The sequence below is a fragment of the Ovis aries genome, chromosome 19 (assembly GCF_016772045.2).
Source record: "Ovis aries strain OAR_USU_Benz2616 breed Rambouillet chromosome 19, ARS-UI_Ramb_v3.0, whole genome shotgun sequence".
Taxonomy (NCBI): Eukaryota; Metazoa; Chordata; class Mammalia; order Artiodactyla; family Bovidae; genus Ovis; species Ovis aries.
In genome coordinates, this window is record NC_056072.1 from 55,575,541 (window position 1) to 55,600,525 (window position 24,985).

Genomic DNA, 24,985 nt, shown 5'->3' on the forward strand with positions numbered 1-24,985 from the left:
GCGGCAGGCCATCTCGGGGCAGCTACCTGACTGCCTGGACTGCCGCCACGTGTGTTAAAAAGACATAAACCCACACAGCAGCCCCGGCCTGTCTCAAGGAAAGTTGAGACACGGGAAAGTTGGCACAGCGCCCAGAGCTCCAGTGCCCCTCCAAGCCCCAGGCACACTTTCCACACCCTCGCTGGTTCTGGACACCTTCCCTGCTCCCCCAGAATGCGCTCAGAATTCCTTGTGACCAGCGCAGCCACCTCCACTTTCCAAGCCCAACCCCAACGTGGCCTGCTGCCCCAGAAGCATCTCTTGTAAAACGGCCCGGTGGAAGCTCCCAAACTACAGATATTTTGATCAACACCATCGTGTTTGCTATAGTCTCTCGAGAGGCAAACAGGTACAGTCTGGTTCCCAGAAATATATATGTTCTAGTCCAGACCTGAAGGAAGACGACGAGGCTCCCAGGAACCAATGCAGAATTCACACGCGAACTGCCGTCCGCACTCCTGAAGGCCAGGCTGGGCCCGCCTACCCCAACACGGGATCTCACGCCAGCTCCGAACCCCCGCCACCGCGGAAGCCTGCAAGTCGCTGGGGTGTGGCAGACACCCCAAGTCCAGCATCTCAGAAAGCCCTTCTGCTGTCCGCACAGAGGCGGCAATCCACCCGATTCCTTATCGTTGCTCCACAGGCTGGGTTCAGGAGCCAGAGTGAATTTTCCAAGGATTAAAACAGGACACAGAGTTCAAAGACTCCACGATGCCGAGGGTGAGCGCAGCACGGGGATCTCAGGCACCCATGTGATCTAAGCGCCCAATCCCCGTGAAGACCGGTAAAATAAGCAATTTAAAGGAAGATCTTTGTCAGCATTGTCACTCAAAGATCCAAGTGCCCAAGGGCATAATTCTATTTTCTCCAACTCTTTGTGTCAAAATAATTTTAAAGCTACTGGAACTGTAATGAAAAGTGAATATCCTATTCCCCTTACCTTGATTCATTTTGTCTGTCTACACATATCCAGCTTTTTTTTTTTACTATAATTGCTCTAATTTGCAAGGTAACTTGCAGACATCATACTGCAAGCACTTCAACTGTCTTCTCAGAGCGAGAAGAGTCTCCTTCACAGACACAGAACCATCATCACACCCAAGAAAGCTAAAGCTGGCATAATGTCGTTATCTAATATCCAGTCCAGATTCAAATTTCCCCAACTGGACTGTCTCAGAAAAGCAGGGGGATGAAGCAGACAGAATCCAGGATCCAATCAAGACCCTGGGTGACAGAGCTGCCGAGTCTCTAGTTTCCCAGGGACTTTTTCTGTCTTTCTTCCTCTTCTGTGTTTTTTTTTAAATGATATCTTTAAATGAGTGTGTGAGTGCGCAGTCGTGGCCATCTTTGTGATCCCATGGACTGTCTCCCTCCAGGCTCTCTGTCCATGGGGTTTCCCAGGCAACAATACTGGAGCACGTTGCCATTTCCTCCTCCGGGGGATCCAGGCCAATGAACTGCCCTACAGTTTCTGGTGGTCTGATGATTTCCCCGTGATTCGATTCAAGGTGAACGTTTTCGGCAGGGAAACGAGAGGAGGTGTGCCCAGCATGTGGCCTCACACGGGAGGCACCTGATGCCTCAGCGTACCACCTCGGGTGACAGTAAGCTCCACTGCTTGCTTAGGGTGATGCTCACAGAATTTCTCTACCCTAAAAAAAGTAACCTTTCAGAGTAACATGGGTGTGAGCATCCCGTCGGGTTTCCCAGGTGGCTCAGTGGTCAAGAACCTGCCTGCCGATGCAGGAGACACACAGGCGATGTGGGTTTGATCCCTGGCTTGGGAAGATCCCCTGGAGAAGGAAAGGGCAATCCACTCCAGTATTCTTGCCTGGAGAATCCCATGGACAGAGGAGTCTGGAGGGTTATAGTCCATGGGGTCACAAAGAGTCGGACACGACTGAAGCACCTCAACACATCTTGTCATGCTCAATCTCCTTCAGTTCAGTTCAGTCGCTCAGTCGTGTGACTCTGCCACCCCATGAACCACAGCAAGCCAGGCCTCCCTGTCCATCACCACCTCCCGGAGTCTACCCAAACTCATGTCCATCGAGTCAGTGATGTCATCCATCCATCTCACCCTCTGTCATCCCCTTTTCCTCCCGCCTTCAATCTTTCCCAGCATCAGGGTCTTTTCCAATGAGTCGGTCCTTTGCATCAGGTGGCCAAAGTATTGGAGTTTCAAGCTTCAACATCAGTCCTTCCAGTGAACATTCAGGGCTGATTTCCTTTAGGATGGACTGGCTGGATCTCCTTGCAGTCCAAGGGACTCTCCAACACAACATCTCATGCTCTGCTGCCCCGTTCTCTTGCCCTCAACCTTTCAAGCATCTCTTTCCAGTGAGCGGGCTCTTCCCATCTGGTGGCCCAAGTACTGGAGCTTCTAATTGCGAAGCGGTTTAGAATCCAGCCCCTCCTAAAGAAGGTATGGGATTGAGAACTGGCAGAAGAAAGGAAGAACCGTGGTTCTTTTGAAAGAGCTTTCGTGCCTGCCATGTTCAGAGCAAGAACTATGCCCCACTAAGGGAAACACAAAGATGTTTGAGATCTGATCTTTGCCTCAAGGAACAGCAGTTCTCACAGGAGCGATAAGTCACGGAGATAAATAACAGGTAAGGAAGAACTAAAAGCAGAAAGAATAGAGATGCTCTTGACACGAAGGAGTGGTGTGGCATACGAATCGTATCTCAATAAAACTGTTACCCCCCCCCCAAACTGCTGAGGACCACAGAGGACTTCTGCTACAAAGCTTCTGTCAACAATCACCATATTAGGAAGTGAAATGGAGGAAGTTTTCAAATAGTAATTTGAAGATAAAAATACACTCATTACAGGTTAAAAAGAAAAACTGAGAAGCTATGGACACGTCATATGAGGAAGACATCAATTCTAGCTCTAATAAATATACTCAGGAGTGGAATTCGAAAAACAGGTAGAATTTCGACACTTGGAAACTATGGAAATGGGCATTCCAGTTGGGGACAGCTGTGGGAATAAAGGCCGAGAGCAGGAATGGTGTCCTGTGTGTGAGAGGTCCATCTAAGTAGAAGAAAGGGCTTGTTGCATCTGTTGGTTAAGAGGTAAGGCTATGGAGATCAGTGGGTCAGATAATGCCGGGCTCTGAGCACGGGCAGAGTTCAGATCGCATGGCCGACAACTGGGGGGGGGGGCCACTGGAAGAGGTGACACAGATAGGGGGGGTCTGAAGACACCGCGATGGGCACAACTGAGCCAGGGGACGGGGCAGTCATGCACACGGGGGTGGAGGGCTCCAATGTTCACACACACACAACGGGGAAGAGGAGGCCCGCTCAAGGGACCTTTCATGCGAAGTGCAGAGAACTGGACAGTGTTTTAACTAGTGCCTTCACCTGACCCTTCCAAAAAGGCTGCCCTCATCGTGTTCCTGAATCATTCCCCCAGCACTCATGCTGACCTGGATTTCTTTAAATGTTGAGAAACTAAAAGTGAAAAAGCCAGCGAGCCACGCTGGTTTCTGGCTTATGGATATACGAATGGAAAAAAAAAAAAAAGACAGTATAACCCTGTATGTTAAGTTCCACAGGTTGGTCTGACAAAGTCTAATTCATCTTCTACATCCACGTTTCTGTTATGCCAGTGGATACTTTTAATGTTCCTGTAAGGTGATTTTTAATTGTTGGAGGAAAAAAAAACCAGTATGCCAAATTTTCTTGAAGTAAAATAATACTGATGTCCATCCTTTTAGTGGCAGGGACTATGCTAAGGGAGTCCAATTATCCACGATTAATCAACATTCATTCAGTAGTTATTTGTGGGTATCACCTGATTTATGAAGAACAAACATCAAACACCTCAAATAATGATCCATATTTATAAAAGAAAAATTTGGAACAGGGGTTTAAAACAAACTCAAATGAAATGTAAGTTCTATGTTAAAACAGACCAATCTTATTATAACATGCCATCATTCATTAAATTGATGTCAAGCTGATACACAATTATGTGTTTTTTTTTTTTTCACAATACACAGTATATTTTGGAGTCCTTTTACAGATAAATTTATTTCAATAATTACAGTTTACATAAGCTATTATTATATGATGTTTGCATGTCCCAACCAAAAACTAAGAGGCGACTGAAACTGAAGTCTGAAAGTGGACTGACCAGCTTGAGACGGCATTGGAACACACTTGGTGGAGATTTACCGGTGAGGCACACAGCTAATTTAATACATACAGAAGAGTACTATTCATATTAAGAATAACGTAGCAAAACCAATGTTCTTGCCTGGAGAATCCCAGGGACGGCAGAGCCTGGTGGGCTGCTGTCTATGGGGTCACACAGAGTCAGACACGACTGAAGCGACTTAGCAGCAGCAGCAAAACCAAAGAATATGGGCACCTGTGAGTTGCTTTTTGCAGGGACTATTGCACATTCGTCCCCTAGATTTTTGTATCAACTAGAAATCTTTCAGATTTCCCTATAAAATCTTATATCCAACCAAGGAGAACTTCTTGTATCACCAAGTTCCAAGAGACTGTTAGATCATAATCTCAAGCGCCATAAAAGTTAATCTGAGAACAAATATATTCCACCAGCATAGAGAATTGACTGTGCTCCCAAAACTTGAAAGGCCCACATGCTGCTGAGTGTGAAAGGGGCAGGGGGGCTCCCCTAAATGAGACAGCTTCAAATAAATGTGTGTGTGTGTGGAGGTGGGGGGGGGCTACGGACATTTTCCTCTGCTTCTCATTCCCTCTCCTTTCAAGTTTACGTCAGTTATCGGGTGAGCGAATTTTATCAATGAGAGGCCGAGAAGGGCTGACTCCCTCGGGCATGTTTGCTCAAGATATGAAGGTCAAACAACCACGGTGCTCATAAAAGTTGTGGCCTTTGGGGGCGGACCTTCAGGTTGCTCCTCACCTCCAAGCGACTCATTATGAAGCAAAAAAAAAGGAAAGAAAATGGTGCGGATCAAAGACCAGGCTGTCATTAAGTAAAAATGAAGGGGGATGAAAGGCCTGCCCTGCACTTCAAAGGGGCAGCTGAGCTCAGGTGCGCAAACAGCGGGAGGCCATAGGCCGGCCAGGCCCCAGGGCAGGAGGTGGCCTCTCGAGGGCCAGGTACCTGGGAGCGGGTTATGCAAAGCAGAAATGTGACAAAGGACACAGATTCAAATGTTTTCTTGCTGCAGGGACAGGGAAGGAGGTAACCCCCAGATTACCAGGTGGAGGTGGTGTGCATCAGGTCCGCACGCCCACAGATGAAAACTGTTCGGTGTAATGAGGTTCAAGGACGGTGGAAGAAGCGAGTTGTCTAAAGCCGTTGTACAATTATATTTGAACAGTTCTTCCTTATGCCCTGAGGTGTGTCCTGAAATAAACCTTCGTTCTGAGAGACCTTGGCCATAGCAGGAAGAAGTCTGGCTTCCCAGGACTTGAATGCAGGGCCCTTACTGAGCTGAGGCCAAAGGGCCCCCCACCCTCCCCAGACTTGCTAGAGACCCTTAGGCAGGAACAGAGAAAAAGCAGGGTCACCCGGTCCATTTCTGAACCCACGACAGTGCCCTCAGCTCACCCCATCCGCTCCCTCTATGACGTCTGGCACCTGGACAGACAGACAGATGCTGCTGTGGACAAGGAGGGAAGGGCTTATACTCTCAAGGGCCCTTGAGTCACTTAAGCCTAATCCCCTTCCTCAGACGGACTCCGTGGAGTGACTATTAATATTAAAAGAGGTGACTGTGAATCACCCCCCAACACATACACTCCCTTTAACACAGGAACCACCTTATCTGTACAGCTGTGGCCACATGGCAGACTCTTTGGGGAATTTACAAGCTCCCCTATGTACTGTTAGTGCCAGACACGCAGGTATGCTAATGCCCTGCAGCCATACCCTCTGCCTGAGGTTAGTAATCAGGAGGACGTGTAACCACTCAGGAGCAAATATTTACTTAGGAGAGCAAGAGGGATTCCAGAAGCTTTCTGTATGTGAATTTCATTCCATCCTTCTAATTTTCTATGCAGTAGGTACTATACTATTAGTCTCATCTTTCAGAAGAGGAAAATGGAAGCAAAAAGTGGCTTGGCAACTTGACCTAGGTCACAGGACTCTGGAGAGGCTTAATGGAGACGAGTGTGCACCATCTGGGTTTTGAAGGATGAGCAGGAGTTCACCAGTGGGCCCAGGCCGCTGGGAAACAGAACGGTGCTACTGAGCCTCTGGAGCACGCAGGAGGCGACAAGGCGGAGAAAAGAAAGCCCACAGATGGTGGTGCTGGGGGCAGCCTCTCCAAAGCCCCCTAAAATCAGTCACCATGAGTAAAAAACTTGGGTTGGCTTCACAGGCAGCTGCCCATCAGGCCCGTGAGCCCTCCCTCTGCCCGCTTCCAATCAGACTGGCCCCACGGGAACAGCCCTGCATGCGAGTCCTGGAGCGGCCTCTTCCACTGGCTACGCTCAAGAATGGAGTGGGGACTTCACTCCACGGGCCGAGAGTGGCCAGGCTTGAGCCGGAAAGCAGCACCTGCATGCGGACACGTGGCCATGTGCACACCTGCCCTGGCTGACCTGGCATTCCACCCCCTCCTCTCCTTTCCCCCAGGCTGCAAACACCGGACCCCGACACGCACACCGTTCATTCTCTGTGAGGATCGGCTTAACTTGCAGCACGCACGACGCCAATTGGCTTCTTCTGAGATAGCTAGTAGTGATTTAAGGAAAGCACTGTAGTCGACTGTCAGCTCCGTGAGAAGAGCTGCATCACGTTCAGCACGGAAGGTCCACAGAGCACCGGACACCCCCCCAGTGGACTACGATGGGTCCCGGCGAGGCTCAGATTCCAGCTAACGGTACTTTGCGCAGTGTTTTCATCTGAGCAAACACCCACCCACAGAACTTTGCTAAGAATCAAATGGAGTAACAGTAACGAACAACGTTCTCAACTCCAAACCACCAAGTCTTACAAGAGCTTTGTTGAGATAAAATTCTACACCATAAAAGTCACGCCCATTGAACGCTGCCCGATTCTATGTGTTCTAGCATATTCACAGGGTTGTACAACCATCCGCCCACAATCTGAGAGGGGAAATAGTTCATCCACCCCTTCTCCACCAAAAAAAATAATAATAAACTTACAGCCCTTAGCAGTCAGTCCCCATGCTGTCCCCTACCCTCCAGCCTCTGGCAACGACTCACCTCCTTCCTGTCTCCAGAGACTGGCCTATTCGGGACATATTTCTTAGAACTGAAGTCACATACAAAGGCTTCTTTCCCTTTCACTCAGCATAACGTTTCCAAGGTTCATCCATGTTGTAATATACGTCAATACGTTCATTTTTACTGCCAAATACTATTTCATCGTACAGGATATGCCACATTCTAGTTACCCATTCACCAGGGGATGGGCACTTGGCCTGAGTCTGCTTTTGGTTAGAATAATGCAGCTATGGGGGTAAAATCTGCGGACAGATTTTAGTGAGGCCATGTTTTCAATTCTCTCGGCTGTATACCTCAGAACTGAACTGCTGGGTCAAATGGCAACTCTGTAATATTTTAGGGAACTGCCAAACTGTTTTCTAAAGAGTTTGCACCATTTAAAATTCCTACCAGTGACACAGGAGGGTTTCATCTCCCCCAGATCCTCAACAACACTTGTTATTTTCTACTCTGTTTGATGTTAGTGGGTATGAAGTTGTATCTCACTGTAGTTTTCACTTGTGGTTTTCTAATAACTAATGATGTTGAGCATCTTCTCATGTGCCTATCGGCCATCTGTATATCTTTAGAGAAGCGTCCCGTTCAAATCCTCTATTCATTTTTTTTTAATACAGCAAACTCCCATTGGCTATCTACTTTACATATGGTAATGTAAGTTTCCATGTTACTCTCTCCATACATCTCACCCTCTCCTCCCCTCTCCCCAAATCCTCTACTCATTTTTTAACTGGGTTACCAGTCTGTGAATTGTTGAGGTGTAAGAGTTTTTTTCTACATTCTACACTCAAGTCCCCTACCAGATATTCGATGTGTAAAAGTGTCCTTCGATTCTGTGGTCCTCCTGTCTTTTTATTCAAGTCTATTTTTACACTTATCCTTCAGGCACAGGAACAAAAGCCTGACGCTTCCTCTGAGCTCCTTCATAAGGAATGCAACTTCTATTACTAACGGTCTCTTAAAAGCCACTATCTTTCCCTCTTGCTCTTTGATAAGCCAGCCCACGTACAACAAGGCCCCAGCCATTGCTAAATACCCACCAGATACACCCGGGGAGCCAACTCCTAAATAATACATAACAGTGATATTCACCACAGACGTTCTGGCATTTCAGAAATTCAAGCCATCTCCCAGAGCCTCATTTTAATGTTTTTACAAAACAAAGAAACCCAATGTCACACTATTAATAGATTTAAGAACCTACATGTGTTTTGCCAACCTATTTTCTTTAAAACCACGCTGACAACAGTCATTAAAACTGAGCCCATGCTAGTATGCTTCTAAATTGTTTCAGCCTTGACACAAGGTCAATGGGAATTAAGACTAATGAAGGAATAAAGCAATACTGAAACATTTTCATTTGGGGTCTACTAGACCATATTAACTTCCAGCAAATTAAATGGATGAGTGGTTTGCAACCACTGGCATTTGTATTTCACTGTTAGTTCTCCATGCCTCTCGTTCTCTCTGTGCCATTAACCTTGAGGGTCCAGCTCTTTGTCAATCTCACTTCAACCATGCTTTCCAGGGATTTCAGAATCGGTAATTCCACAGCATACGGTGGCACAGACCCAGTCAAGTCGGAGAGACAGATGTGAGCTTGTGTAATTGAGATGTTCCCATCTGCTGCCTTGAGAGCCGAGGCCTAAGGGACATGCCTTTTCTTTCTTACACTCACTCCGGGATGTGCAGGCTTCGATGACTCATTTAACTTAAACGCTTGATATTTCGGCAAATAACTTCAATGGTTGATGCATCAACCTTCCTTGGACATCGACTGGACGGACGGTCACTAATGATTCTCACATTAAACCTATCCTGACTCCCAAAGGTGCTCAAACTCCAGAGACGATAATCTGAGATGGAGAAAGGGAAGCCACCTCGTCCACATCCAAATCCTTGTGTCCACATTCGCCCCCATATTATTGGGGTACTTCACTGAGACCATGGATCATTAACTGGGACACTGTCAAGGCACTGGAAGGAATAAGAGGAAGGGTCTAGGAAGCTGAAGCAGTAAGGGATTTTGTTTCAGTCCAAAGTTAAAAATAGGTGCTGTGTAAAGAGGAATTATACTCTCTTTCACAGGGCTTTCTGTCCAAGTTGCTGATCCTGAATATTTACCAGGTGAAAGTGATTTCATGTGACAAACGTATTCCTGAAGACTTCGGAGTAAATTGGCCTTTGACTAGTCTGATCATGAGCTACCAAGCTCCTACGTAAACCAGAGGGGCTTCTCAGTTTATTTTCACAGACCCCTGGAAACCGCCCTTACTGCCTCCCATTCCGGTACTCCTACCCTCCACTGCGGTACAAGGTTCTTCCAAGTGTGGTCTTGGACCACCTATCCCAGAGTCACCTGAAATGCTTGTTTAACACAAAGCCCTAACCCAGTCCCAATGAAGGGCTGTCCAGGGACCCTAAAGATCTGTCATCTGAGCACCACTCCCCCCACTCGCCGATGTCTCCAAGCACACTGGCGTGTATCTCCAACTTGTCCTTCTTCCACTTTCAAAACTGATCAATACAACGGTCAACCAGTATTCTGATCAGTCAAACGTTTCAACTAATTAAGGGGTATTTGGACAGCGATGGGAATGGTGGGAGAGAAGACCTAAGGACCGAGCATCTCCAGGCTCAAGCGTCTGGTGAGGAAATGCCCAGAGAGCAAGACTCAGGCCCATCCCAGTTCCTCCAGCCAACAATCACAGGTCCAGCGTTTAAAACCACCTTCAGGAGACCCTGTTTTCAAACTGCGATGCACTTTTAACAGTTGACCTTTTCAGCAGTCAGAAGCTTAGGGAGGGGACCCTCACCAGTGCCTCGGTTTTCCCGTAAGGAGCATGGGCACACCATCTGCGGACTATGTCCCCTGTAATGCATTTACTGACATCCTTCCAACGGGACCGAGAGATGTTCCATAAAAGCTCTGCTGATGGGAGTCCACGGCTACCGATTCATAAACCTCTCCAAGATGAGAGAACTGAGAGGGGCAGGGAAGAGAGCTAAGAGACACTCTGCAGACACTGATCTCAGCTAGCTGAGTAAGTTCTCCAGGCTGGCTCCCCAGGACGAAATGGAGGCCACAGGGCCCTGGGGAACACCCTTGGGCCAGCTGTGGATGCAGCTGAGAACAGCCCCGGGAGGAAACTGGTGTCAGAGGAGGGAGGTCAAAAGCCCTTTGCCAGGATCCACCTTTTAAGGCATCTCATTTCAGTCTTGCAATATTCATACATTAAGAAACAAAACAGTAAGATAATTTATAAAGAATCAGATGCTGCCTTCTAAAGGTTTCTCTCTCCAAAAATTCCACAGTTGCCAGAGGCTTTTTCTTTTGCCCCAGACTGCTTTTCAAAGGCCACCTCAGGACAGAGTGGCGGCTCCTGACCTCTGGCAGCGCGGTTCTCCTACCCTGTAATTAGGCCTCTGAGGCAGTCTATCTGATCTGACCCCCGACAAGAAAACCAGAGGACACCAAGCTGCTTATCTATTACGGTTGAGGGTGAAAGACATTTGGTTCTGAAGTCTTTGAAACTGCCATATACCTTCCTCCTATCTATCTATCTACATGTAGAAAACTTTATACAGAAATGTTCTAAATATATATATAGATACAGCTACCAACAGACATCCATGTAAAATTAGAGATCCAAAACAGAAAACCCAACGTCACTGCCATACACACACACACACGGATGGTGTGCCAATAAAACACCACGGCTGAAGTGCAAATCATTTGACGGCAAGGAATCTACCTCCCTCCTCCAGAACCATATATGTAACATTGTCGTTTAGTTGCTCAGTCCTGTCTGACTTTTTTACCACCCCAAGGACTACAGCCCTCCAGGCTCCTCTCTCCATGGAATTCTAGAATAATGGAGTGGGTTGCTATTTACCTCTCCGGGGGGGTCTACCAGACCCAGGGGTCAAACCTGCGTCTTCTGTATTGGCAGGCAGTCTTTCCCTACCACTGAGCCGCCAGGGAAGCCCCATGTAACATGAGTGAGCAAAACTGAACAGAACAGCAAAGGCAGAGACTGTCGGCCTTCCTGTGAGCAGAAATTATCACTCAGACACTGAAAATAAACCATGCTACTGCTCCGGGGGCTATCGCATAGGACGAGGACCGGACATTTTGCTGGAGCTCGAGTGCAGATCAGCGGACAAAATGGCATGTTTTTCCTCTGCTTTTTCAGAGCTGAAGGAGACATCATAGCCCGAGTAACTAGCCCAACCTTCACCCAGGAGCTATTACCACTTCTTAAAAAACAGTATCTTTCGGTGTATCCATCCAAGGGACTCGCATGCAACCATAAGAAGGAATGAAGTACTGGCCCCTCCTACAACACGAGTGAGCCTCTCATTATGCGAAGTGCAAGAAGCCAGTTCCAAAAGACAATGCTACAGAATTCCATTTATCTGAAAGCTTGTGAATATTCCAAAAGGCACTGAACTGTGCACTTCAAACGGGTGACGTTTATGGCATGTAAATTATATCTCAGTAATAAAGCTGTGAAAAAATTACCAGATTAAAAAAAAAACTATCACCTAGATAGCATATTCAAAAGCAGAGACATTACTTTGCCAACTAAGGTCCGTCTAGTCAAGGCTATGGTTTTTAAGTAGTCATGTATGGATGTGAGAGTTGGACTGTGAAGAAAGCTGAGTGCCGAAGAATTGATGCTTTTGAACTGTGGTGTTAGAGAAGACTCTTGAGAGTCCCTTGGACTGCAAGGAGATCCAACCAGTCCATTCTGAAGGAGATCAGTCCTGGGTGTTCTTTGGAAAGACTGATGCTGAAGCTGAAACTCCAGCACGTTGGCCACCTCATGCGAAGAGCTGACTCGTTGGAAAAGACTCTGATGCTGGGAGGGATTGGGGGCAGGAGGAGAAGGGGACGACAGAGGATGAGATGGCTGGATGGCATCACCGACTCGATGGACGTGAGTCTGAGTGAACTCTGGGAGTTGGTGATGGACAGGGAGGTCTGGCGTGCTGCAGTTCATGGGGTCGCAGAGAGTCGGACACAACTGAGCGACTGAACTGAACTGAGTCACCTTTAAAGAGCTACAGAAGAAACAGAGCCGACACAGAGGACAGTCAACACGGCGGCTCTCTACCTTTTCAAGGCAACCTCCGATGAACTCTGGGCATTGGAAGGGTTAGTCAAGCAACTGTCACGGCTGCAGTGTAACCAAGGTGAGACGAAGCAAACGCAGAAGGGAAATATTCTGCACGCAAAGTAATAAACGGTGTGAAACACACACGCACAGGCCACAAAATCAAAACAACATGAGTTCCCGTATGAGACGTGTGTCCCAGCGTCACCAGAAGTTTCTCTTATTCTCTTGCTACTTCAAAGATAAGCCCTGGGAAGGGCAGGAACTTGATTTTTCTTTTTTTCTCTCATGACCGTAAGACAGCACAGCTGGAGACATCATAACTTTTAAAGGCAGCAATAAGCATGTTAAGATGCCACAAACACTCCCTGAACTTCGCTCTGTACACCACTGTGGCCCCTAGGAGCTCTGATCGTCCCCCATCTGTGAGGGAAATGTGTGAGTTGTTCTACAGAAAAATCCCTCACAGGCAAACTAGGTTAGCATTCAGATCTTCCAACAAGTGAGCTGAAGAGCAGGTTGCTAGAACTTCACCAACATTCAAATGAGTGCACGAAGCTCACCAGTACACAGATGAAGCCAGAGGCTGTCAGTCTACCCAGCAGTAACAGCCAAGTTATCTCAGCCCTCTAAAATAAGGGCTGTGCGATCGCAAGTCACCGCGCGCTCACCCCAGTGCTTGCCACGGTCACAACAAGAGCTCCTACCAGCAGAAGATACTCGAATAAAATACTCGAATAAAACCGAACTGTAAAAATTTCTGGTAAGCATGCAAATGAGTGTTGTCATTTTCAAAGCAGTCATTCTGGAATGACTTGAGCCTACTGATTCCAAAGAAAGTTGTCACTGATTACAAGATTATTTTCAAGCTCCACTTGTGGAACTGGCTGTAGAATGACAAAGGAAAAATCAGCTCGTCATTTTACAGGCACACTTACATCCAACCGAGCATGGCGGACAGAAAGAGTCCTCTCTGCGTGTCTGCTGAGTATATTTAACTACTGGCCACTGTTCAAAATGTTCCAAAGCTGCCTTCGTGGCCTTTGCATCTCAAGACCATGAAGGCAACTTCTAAAACACCAACAATGTTCTGGGAATGAGATCATCACAGTGTTAAGAGTGGTAATTTTCCAAGGTAACTATTTTGCAGACAAGCTTCAACACCTTACTTAGTTAGATGGAAGCTGTAACGTTTGTTTGCTTTCAATGTCACGCTTTATTTACATTAAAGATAACAAAACACAAGGTGATATAACTGCTAAATGAATATTACAGGCTGTAAACACCATGGATATTCAAAGGGAAAGAATATAAACACTGAAAGAGGGCAAGGCATCTCGCCAAGGATTGAGAATTTAACAGGTTACAGTACAATTTCTGCCTATAAAAAGTTTCAGCTGAAGTTTTTATAAAGGGAGGCTGGAACGTGAACAGAATTCACATTGCTGGAAAGAAGCAGGGAGGACATTCTAAATGGGGGAGGGGGCGGGGGGCAGGGGGCGGGGGGCGGGGGGCGGGGGGCGGGGAGGGCAGTGGATTGAAAGAGCCTAAAGGGGATGATAGACAAATCAGGGGATAAATCAAACGGAGCTGCTAGAGCTTAAACCCTGAGCGTTCTTTCAACAGGCCAGTGGGTGGATGAATCACTACCCAACACGAACTAAAGCGAAACAGCAGCAGACTAGAGCAGTGTTCCCAAGAGTCCTCGGTGCCACGGTGCCATTTGCTCCCTTCTCTGGATTTGGCCACCCGCTGGCTTCCATGGCTGTGGATTTACCCACTCTTGGAAAAACAAGCCCTCCTTTGAACAAGACCAACACCACTACCTCTGACCTAAAATTAGACAACAAATATACATACTCCAGCCTCTGAGACCATCGACTCATCAAACGCAGAGACTGTGTATCTCAGCACACCAGCCCAATGAGCAGTATCACAGCGGGTATTCCAGTGAGTAACGGATTTAATGCTGAAAGACACTGGGACATTATCGTCCTAGACCCCTGGCAGGGCTACAATTTAAGACTGGCAACACCACGTTCTGCGGAAGATGCAGAGTTCCTGGAGCCCTTCTGCACCGCCGGTGCGAGCGTCAGATGGTCCAACCACTCTGGAAAACAGTTAAGCAGTTTCTAAAAAAAGTTAAGCTTACCCAATGACTCGACAATTAAACCCAGAAGTATTTACCCAAGAGAAAGGAGCACGTGAGGCCACAAAAAGGCTTGTATCAAAATGTTTGGAGGCTGAGCCACAAAGTGAGCATGCTGAAAATCACTGAACTGTACCCTAAAAATGGCTAAAATAACAGATTTCATGTTATGTATCTTTTCACTACAGGGAAAATAAAATGTTTAGAGCATCTTTATTCATAATGTTAAAAACTTTGAAACAAGGCAAATGTCCCCCTCAACCGTAAGAGAGAAGCAAATTGTGATATACCCATGTAACAGACTACAGCAGGGCAATCCCAAAGAAGAGAACCCTGACCTGGGCAAGGACATGGATGAATCTCAGCATGCTGAGCACGAGAAGCTGGAATCAAATGATTCTAATTACATGAAGCCAAAGAGCAGGAAAAACTATCAATAATTTATAATCACCCAGCCAAAACAGTGGTATACCTCCAGCGGGGGCTGGGGGGTGGGTACTGCCTGGCAAGGAGGCAAGAAGGGACTTCCTGTGATGACGGAAATGTTCTATGTCTTCATCCGGGTGGTAATTACAACAGGTATAAACACGGGAAAAATTCATGAAGCCATGCCCTCAAAATTTCACCATACTTAATTATGTCTCAATGTCAACAAACGAAAGAAGAAAGAAAACCAAAGAGGTGGGACCCTCCAGTCCATGGCCCATATTAAGTCCAAGACCAGCCTTTTGTCTGCTGCTGCTGCTGCTAAGTCGCTTCAGTCGTGTCCGACTCTGTGCAACCCCATAGACGGCAGCCACCAGGCTTCCCCGTCCCTGGGATTCTTCAGGCAAGAACACTGGAGTGGGTTGCCATTTTCTTCTCCAATGTGTGAAAGTGAAAAGTGAAAGTGAAGTCGCTCAGCCGTGTCTGACTCTTCGCGACCCCATGGACTGCAGCCCACCAGGCTCCTCCGTCCATGGACACAGTACTGGAGTGGGGAGCCTTTGTCTAGCCCTCCCCAAATACTCTCCTATCACAAAATAAGACCTCACAATAAAAATTCCCCTTGGGTCTTGTAGGACCTATCCCAGACAGGGCAATATCTTTCAAGGTATGACTAGAGAGGTTTAAAGAAAAACATACAACTAATCCATTGATTACCTAGGCTTTTTTTTTAATTCACTGAATTTTTGTCATTCTAAATATATGTTTTGTTCCTATTAGGATCCAAATGAACCATCTAACCATTTGGGGTTTAAGTTGATGATGCTACAACAAACACTAGGTCCCAATATAACAGACAGGTACGACAAAGTCAGGCAGTCTAACTCTGACCACAGTGAACAGATCCGGTAGAAGGCGTCACACTGCCAGGATCCCAAAGGAGATCATTTCCAAGTTTCCTCAACATACGTTTAGCCCCTCACGAGACAATGAGGGAAACATCGTCTACTCAAAGTCTGAAAATGAAACCACTTTTTTAAGAATGGATAAAACTATCATAAACTGTTGAGTCTGCTAAGAGACACCAACCTGTAACAATCACACTTTTTCATAATCTGTAATTATCTTCTTTACGTCTTCATTGTTTGCCTCGCATCTCCATGGTTAAGCTCCAAAATCTCAGGGATCTTGCTATCTATTTTGTTGCCAGCTATGTCCCCAGTACATAAAACAGCACCTGGCAGGTAACTGGTATTAAATATTTTCCCCCAGAAATGAACAGTTCACTTCATAGACCAAAGTGAAGTAACTAGAAAATAAGATGAGCTGAGGAAGTCATTTCCAAGCAACCAGCCCACTTCAAAATGTTTCTCTAAAGAAACCAAGTCTTAAAGATTTCCCCTCAACCAAACCTTCATACCCCTTCTTTGCCCTGCTATCTGTCCTTCCCCTAAGAGTAACTTGCTGGGAATTGACAGACTCATTTGTCTTAGCCACTAACTGAGCATCATCCCAAGGCTAATCACACAACTCCAATGTTTCTTGATCTTTAATGAAAAGACAGTGGAGTCGCTTCTCACCGAGGCAGACACCACAGTGCATGGTGTTGAGAACAAAGAGATCCAAGACAAAGGCCTGGCGCAGGTGAAATCTCGGCAAGAGGCAACGGCTAGCTCAAAGGATAGGGTTGCGTATATCTGGACCACAGGTGTGGCTTGGGGGTTGGCGGCAGACAGGATCCGGGCGATGGATGAGTGGAGGACGAGGCTGGAGGGCAGAGTGAGGGACCATGGACGCGGGTCCAGAGGGAACACAATCAGAGGCGGCGCTGGTGAGGCCGTTTTCTTAGTGATAATGCGGGAAACCGCCGGAGACCAGGGGACGGGAAGCGCTCCCGGGGCTGCTGCGACTTCTTCCTCAGTGACCACGCTTATTCTCCATCCCAAGTCTCGATCTTCAGCCGCAGCCCACTCCTCTGAGATCTAGACCTATATACTCATTTCAAAGTCCTTCAAACTAAACATACTTGAGACTACACTCGGGAAACTCACAGCCCGGGATTCCCTCTCTCTGCCAGTGGCGGCACCGTCCCTCCAGCTGGAAATGCCAGAGGCTGGGGGAGCCTCCCTGTCCTCCCAGCTCTCTGCCTGCTCCCCTGCTCCCATCCAGAACCATGTCCCCTCAGGCTTCTCTCCGAGATCTACTCCCCACCGCCCGCTCCTCCATCCCTGCAGTGACTCAGGTTACCACCACCCCTTGCCCTGAGCACCGCAGGTTCACGCCCTCTCCTGTTTCTCCTGTTTCCTCCCAATTCGTCCTCAAGCTACACGCAAACCTTTCTCAGCCCGCCTCCTCTCATCCACCCTCCTACCCACGCCCAGGAGCACACAAGCCCTGCTGATGCCTCGCGCAGCGCCCCATTCCTGATGGAGTGGGGACGAGGTACGTCTTTGAGCCAAGGGATGAAAAACTGTAAAGGTTATGGAAGGAGTCAGCACCGCAGACACAGACTCAAACTAAGGACTAAAAGCTGTCCACAGGACACGCCAGCAGGGCGGCGCTGTGCGCCCGTGCCCAGCAGGGCTTCAGCAGAGTGGCGGGAACAGAAATCAGATGCCAGCGGGCTGAGCAGCGGATGGACAGGACACCGACCTTCTTCCCCCCGCGACGTGGACGGCAAGGAGGTCTAACAGTGAGGAAGAGAACACAAGGCGGAGGGGCGGGTTTGGGCTTCTCGTTTTAAAGTTGGGAGAGGCCTGAGTGTGAGCAGATGACGAAGAGCAGGACCCAGGAGAGGAAGAAAGGAAGGGGACCCAGGAAAGACACCCATCACTGAGACGTCCCTGAGGCCAGAAGGTGGGGACTTGTGAGCAGGAACAGAGGGCTGCAGTTGGATCCCGAGGAGCCTTCGGGTGGGAAAGCCAAGGAGTTGGTGTTGGTCCCTCTACTTTCTCCTTAAACGGTATCTAAGGATTCCTCCACCTCTACAGGAAAGCTCTCTCCCATTCTCTGTTAGACACAATATAAAACCATGTACACCATGCACATGTGAGTGTGTGTGTGTGGATTTTATGTATTTATATGGTGTTTTACATAGCCTTCTCTGGTGGCTCAGCGGTAAAGAATCTGCCTGCAATGCGAAAGTCCTGGGTTCGATCCCTAGGTGGGGAAGATCCCCTGGAGAAGAGAATGGCTACCTACTTCAGTATTCTTGCCTGGAGAATCCAATGGACAGAGGAGCCTGGTGAGCTGTAGTCGATGGGGTCTCAAAAAGAGCTGGACACGACTGAGTGACTTTCACTCATGTTTTATACATACACACACATATATATGAGTGATGTGTTATATTTAATACTGGACACCAGGAGTTATACTTGGTGTCTTCGGCTAATCCTGGGATTCTATTTCACTCCGCTCCTTTTCCCCTCTTCCTTTCTCCCCCTCTTTATTGATATAAAGCCTCTAACAGAAAAAGGGTTCCACCATCATCTCCGGTACCTGGTTGTAACTGTTCCCAGTTGGGAGTTCTGCAGGGTGGGGCTCGGAAACCTCACATAGGTTTTAGATGGAGAAGAATTGCTGTTTTCCGTCCCTCTTACCTTCCGCTCAACAGAAGGTCAAGCCTGGCACAGCTGTTACATATTCCTTTAAGAAGCTGCCCGAGTCACTCTCCTGGGTGACTGTAAGCACTGGCAAAGAGGTCAGTGCTTTTCATCAGGGAAATAAAACAAGGGTTCTCTGCGGGGTCAGCCAATCGGTTTTATCAGTGGCTCATCGGAAAAGCAACAGCTTAAAAGGACACACACTGTAAGAAAGGGAGAGGAAAGGGGTACAGGAGAAAGCTGCGGACGATGAGATGAAAGTTCAGGTTAGTCCCCTGTCACTTTAATCAGCCTGCCACCTAAGGGGAGATGTGCTTGATTCCAAAGAGGGGAGGAGGCGAACGTCCAGAGATGGGCGCTCATCAGCTGCTCTCAGGGGAGCGGCGGCGGGCTGACTCCAGCTGGAGCGGGGGCAGTGTAAACACCGCTCCAGCGCTTGGCAGCACACTTCTGCATCGGGCCATTAAATTCTGGAATTCGCTCTATTAAAATCAAATCATTAGCCGAGAAGAATTAACAGGCAACGATTTTCATGCAAAGCAGACACAAACCGAACACCAACAGCGATCCATATGGGTGACCCTTCTCCATTCACCATTTCAGACGGTGCATAAGGCCGACCCACGACTGTTTCAGCCCTTGGTTGCTCGCTGGCAGCCCTGTCTATACAATGTCGAGCATTGTCTGAGCGCTGGAACAATGTAAGCTTTTCGCTGTTTATCTGAAAGTCCCTGGATCACCATCCCAAGAAACCTGGCACTGTGACAAAGCTGACTTGTGACATGTCTCAGCCCTTTAAGCAAATTGCTTATTAATTAACGCAGGACCGAAGTTTCTGTTCGGGTCCTAATTAAGCTACGTACCTCCAGAAGTGTCCCTCCCTGCTCTGCGCTCTCTGAAACTGGGCAGAATTTTTCTGACATGCAGTTTTCCATGACACACGGATGGTGGAGGGTTTTAACAGGTGGTAAAGACTGTGACCAAAATACTGGCTGGGGAAAAAAAAAAAAAAACCAGTTCAGGCCAAAGCGTCACCAGGTCTATTAACAGCGGAGAAACAGGGCAGTGAGGAGGGCGGAGGGCACCTCCGTGGGTATTCCAATGTGAGGCACCCCTCGCCCGCCCGGGGAGCAGGCTGTATTCACAGGGAGAAGAAAACCTCTTAGGACGTGGCCACTACTTTAGAGGACCTCATACATAAGACACAGGAGAAAAATTCCAGTAAAAACAAAAACAGACAAAATTAAGCTAGTCTGTTTGGAATGGCGCACATAGGTAATTAAAAGTATCAAGTAAAGCCAGTTGCAGCTGTGATGACCTCTTGAGGTCGGGAGAAACTGTGCCTGGGAGAGAGCTTGGAGGAAGCGACTGACTGTTTCTTCTCCTGGTGATCATGACAAGGTTGGTTATATTTTTAATTATAAACAACACACGTGTTTTATGCACTTTCAGGTGTATATATGTTTCATAATGAAAAGTGTTAAGAGACGGAGAAATGCAGAGACAGAGAGCAATACAGAGGGGCACAGAGACAGCCAGCCAGACACACATGCAGAAAGATCAACCCAGAGGCCTAACACGCTCCTCAGCAGAGCAGCAACATTCCATACATGCTTATGAGAAATGGATGCTGGGTGACAAGGCACAGCACTGAGTCTTCTCGACTCACTCACTAAATATACTTGTTTGTTATGTTTACAGACGTCTTTGCAAACAGATGGGGGTGAAATGTTAAGAGTTCGGAAAGATCATATAAATAGCCACAAATTAAAGACAACTTTAAGAAGAGATTTTCTATTTTATTTAGCGTAAATAAACATTCTTTCAACGGGTAGTGATTCACATGGTTAGGATTAAAACATATCCTGTACACAATACCCTGAAACTAAAACAATCTACAGAATTCTAGGAAAGAAAGAAAGAAGGAAAAGAAAAAAAAAAAGACAGGATCAGAAAGCAAACTGATGGAAACAACCCCTTAAAACTTAGGAGAACATGTAACATTCAGGAAGGCAGAGAGGAAGAGAGCAAAGCAGAAAATGAAATTTTCAAACTCTGCTTTTAAAATAAAGTGGGTGAAGTTTTTTTGGGGGGGGTGGAGGAGGATGATATATGAGTTTATTAAAAAATAAAAGGGGGGGCTATTTTGTGAGATAAAAGTGCCCTTGCTGAACAAGACTGCAGCTCAGCTCCAGTGAGAGCTCAGTCTATACACAGAGACCACACAGTATAAACTGTCACGGAATAAACATTCAGATACGCAGAGATCAAACAGATACGGTCAGAAACAAGCCCTGGTAAGACTGGTTTTATGCCCTTGTGTACATGCAGAGGTGCTAAGCCTGGATCTGATTTCTGCAGGACACAACCCACGTCTCTACAACATCCTCACAATAAAAAGCCAAATAAGGGGGAGAGGTTTCAAATCTTTCTCTTCTCACAGCTCATTTCTTCTTTTTTTAAAATCTGCCTTCAAGGCTGACTAATCCAAACACCCTGTAGGAACTGAAGGCCTGCAGACAATAGGGAAGGAAGGAGGGAGGAAGGAAGAGAAATCCGCCTTCCAAAACAAAGCTTGTGTGGGTTCCAAGAAACAGCCAAGTACAATAATCCTTCCAGAAGAGGGCAGGGCGAGGGGAGCTGGGAGGAAGAAGGGGCGGTCGGTCACCCTTTCCCCTCAAACTGTCACCAGAAGGAGAGGCCCAACTGGCCAGATCCTGGCCAGAGAGCTCTGGGGCTCACCTGGGCTTGTTTCCTTAGCCAAGCTCCTCCCAGCCTCCCCCGGCCCTCCCCTCCCCACCTCCCTTCTGACCCTCGCCTACAAATTAAAAGCCACGGTAGAACGAATTTCCACAGCAAAACAGCTGCAGACGTCCCACCTCTGACACACCCCTGGGTGAAGCTGGCCGCTGAAATTCGGGGCTGGGGACGAACCCAGCCACAGCTCTGCCCTGTGCCCCTTTCCACTGGCTGGTACCCCACGCTCCTAAGTTTCCTGATGTCTCTGAGTTCATTAGACAAAGAACAATGGAAGCAGGACTCCGTGAAACTGCTGCTGGTTAAACTGGCAGAAAACAAAACAAATCCCGCAGTCGCCCGGCCCTGGGGCCCTGCTCACACCTCCAAGCAGGGGCTCTCACTCGACTCCACCACCCGAGCTGTGCTTTCCTCTCAATTCCGGAAAATCATCTTAAATTCAGCCTGTGATGAAACCAGGGATAATTATGTTCTGAAACGAGGAACAGCTTAAGAAAGTTCAGGAACTTAGAATGAATGCTCCTAAGCTTCCAGAATATCTCAAGATGCAATCTAGTCTTACTTTCTCCCAATATAAATCACACCATTAAATTAAAAAGGTGGGGGGGAGAATTCCTCTACCAAATTACACACTAATGGCTCTTAACCCGTAATTAAAGTATCACTAACAGCAGCTTAAAGCCACGGCCAACCATGAGCACATTTATTAGGACCTGAGCTTTCAGCGCGAGTAATTATGTAAATAGAACCACCAGCCATCTTGAGAAGAGCCCATGGACAACCAGCTCCCTGTCCCCTTGAGGAAACTTTGGGAACTGGCGTCTACAGAGGGCCTCCTTTGCACGGCTGGGGAAAAGAAGTCGAGCAAAGCTCTGTGCCAGGGCAGCAAGGAGGGGCCGATGCCAACGGGGCTCCTCGCCTAGAGTCCTGGTTCCCACCTTCCCTGATCATGGCGACGGGGTGGGGAACCTAGAGCAGCAACCAGTTTCGGAGCAAGAAGAATCCAGGTCGGACTCAAGTGGTTCATCATGCCCCAAAAGATGCTGTCCGTGTGCGGCGGACTGTGACGGTCCCTAGGACAGACCACCCTCCCTCACACCAAGAGGGGTCTGAGTAACCAACGAGGAGATGCCACAGAACTTTGGAAACCTGGTACAGAAGAAGAACAGACCAGTCAAAACCACCGACTGGGTCCGCTCCTCCACTCAGTCCTGCTACAAACTTGTGGAATCAACTAGAACAGACAACTGACCATTCTGGACCTCAGCTTCCTTGGGGAAAACAAGGCAAGCAACATCTAAGGCCCTGGGTAGCCCTGGCAATAATTAGATAATTAAAGAATGTGAGACAGTATACAATTAAGTGCTAAATTATACAGTAACGACCACAATTGCTGATGGGAGAGATTTCGTGGCATTTTGAGCGCATCGATTCCTGAGGGCCACGGGCCACACCAGGCGCCGTGCCAGGACTCGGGATTATGACAGCGGTGATGGAGACAAAGCCCTGTCTTCAGGAGGCTTTCAATCTACAAGCGGTGCCTTCTCAGGAGTTTGGGGGGGCGGGCGGGAATGAAGGCTCCCTTTCAGAGATAGAGGCAAAACGGGGATTCAATGGGTATAATTTGAACATACAGTCGGAAGCGGGACAAATGATGAACTGGGTAACAGTTGAAGATTTCAGTAATAAACCAGAGCTTTTTGAAAAGACACATTAATACCTAAGCCTAGTGTGCTAACTGGCTTATCACCAACGAAGGTAGTTTCCAGAAGTTAGGCACAAGCAGACTCTCCCTGCCTTATGACAATCAATGTCTCCTATCCCAGCAGGCCCCCACCCAGACCCACTGTTTGTGGTTCATTTTTTCCCCTTAATTCTCTTTGTAATTATGATTGCAGATTTCTAGGGTCCAAGTCAGGTGCCAGGGAGCAGATCCCAAGCAGAAGGTCCTTATCTAAGCTCTCTGGATTACACCCACAATGTGGGATTTCAGGAGAGCCACGTATGCTATGACACAGCTGGCGAAAGCAGACCTATCTGTGTCTAAGTTGCTAGAGAGGTTGAGGAAAGATGGTGCAGACACATGGCTTACTCTGTGGAGCACAACGCTAATACAGAATACAGAATACAGCTGACCGAAGGAATAATGACGATCAACACTTTTTTTTTAAAACTAAAAATTTTTTAAATTGGATCTGTCCAAGTTTCAAGAGACGGGAAACCCGCCTGGGCTCTAAGTGAAATCAAACACTGCCCACCAACTGTACATTCCGTTTTCCAAATAACTTCCCTGGAACGCAGATGGGTATAAAATGAATATTCTGAAAGTGCTGGATTTAGAAGGAACAATACTATTCCAGCTTTTCTTATTCCAGAAAAAAAAAAATCTCTTCAAAGATGTATGCCCATCTTCTAAACACCCTTTTGGGTTCAGAGCAGATGTGTGCAGTGTTTACGCTCTGAAAACCACTAGGACATACACAGCCCACTATAAACACCACTCAGATTTTGCTGCGCTTTTCTTCATTTCCTGTGTATTTATTTTGGTGTTAAAATAATGTTAACTTTCATAATAAGGAAAACAACAGCAGATGTTTAAACCAAACAGACTCTATAGCACATCGTCCCACGTATCTACTCAACTTTCAAAAGCAAAGCTTCTTCCTCCTAATTAAGAAGGGGGCCCAGGAGGCCACTCTTAAGTGGGGTGTATCCGCTATACCACAGAGCAACCTGGACCCGCTTTCTGTAAACTTTTCCTCACCACCTACAGATATAAAAAAAAATTAATGTGGTATCAATTTCCTAATAATCCCTATCGTCCTCTCCGAGGCTGATTATTATGCTTTGTATTCTTGTGAAAATATCCTGTTACTCAATGACAAAGACAACCCCACAGAAAGTACCCGTAAAAGTTTTCCATTTCTTGTTCACCAAAAAAAGAAAATAATTCTTTCACACTGACTGCAATCTGTTACTTTCAGGGGAAACAAGCCCCATCACTTGCTGCTTAGACCACTCTAAACATGTCTGCCTTTTAAATGAGGGACTTTAGAAGCAGGATAATACCTAAAACAGCAGATTCAAAGGAAGCAATTCACCAAAATTCACTTTCCTTGTACAAGGATTAAAAGAAACCAAAAACCACAGAAAGAGGCAACTTTAAATGTAAGTTTATCCAATAAAGTAAAAACAAAACCAGAATTAATTTTTTTTCCTTGAAGGGGAAAGGGTAACTTTTCGAGTGCTTAGGAAACAGGCCTAAAGTTGTTTTTGTTTTTTTTCTTTAACATGGAAAACACAAGTGGATCGGGTCGCCCTCCCAAGTTTCTTCCATGTTTTCTTTTTCCAGAGAAATGCTCAGTTTCACTATAGGACGAAAACATGGAAACTTCCCCCGCTGCATCAGATTTGCATGTGGTTACAAACACACACACACACACACACACACACACACTTCCCCTGCCCGGTAGAATTCCCCTGGAGTGTCTGCGACTACTCAACACTCAGACCATTACCGCGTTTTCAAATCGCACGTAATGTTCCAGGAGATTAAGAAATTGCCTTTTCTCTTCTTACTACTAACAGAGACAGCCTGAAATACTACCCAGCAGTGGGGAAATACCTCACAGTTTAGTAGGAGGTAATAAACAATAAGAATTCAGAGGGTTTCTTTTTTTTTTTTAATTTAGC

At 47.1% G+C, this 24,985-nt stretch overlaps 1 protein-coding gene across 20 annotated transcripts in view; it reads right to left on the minus strand.

The window, feature by feature from the left end:
* The window catches only part of VGLL4 (vestigial like family member 4), a 156,056-nt gene that overhangs the window by 46,363 nt on the left and 84,708 nt on the right, over nt 1-24,985 (minus strand). For 2 of the 20 annotated variants that reach the window (XM_060402661.1, XM_042236681.1), the window contains one exon: nt 19,399-19,527. The exons of 14 other annotated variants lie outside the window; for them this stretch is intronic. Coding sequence is in view for 2 of the 6 variants with exons in the window: in XM_042236678.2 (XP_042092612.1) it covers nt 431-614 (184 nt within the window). In the remaining 4 variants the exon portion in view is untranslated. Of the gene's footprint in view, nt 1-430; nt 19,528-24,985 lie in introns of those variants that run through there. 4 more of the 20 variants (XM_042236678.2, XM_042236675.2, XM_060402663.1 and 1 more) reach the window with 3 other exon arrangements.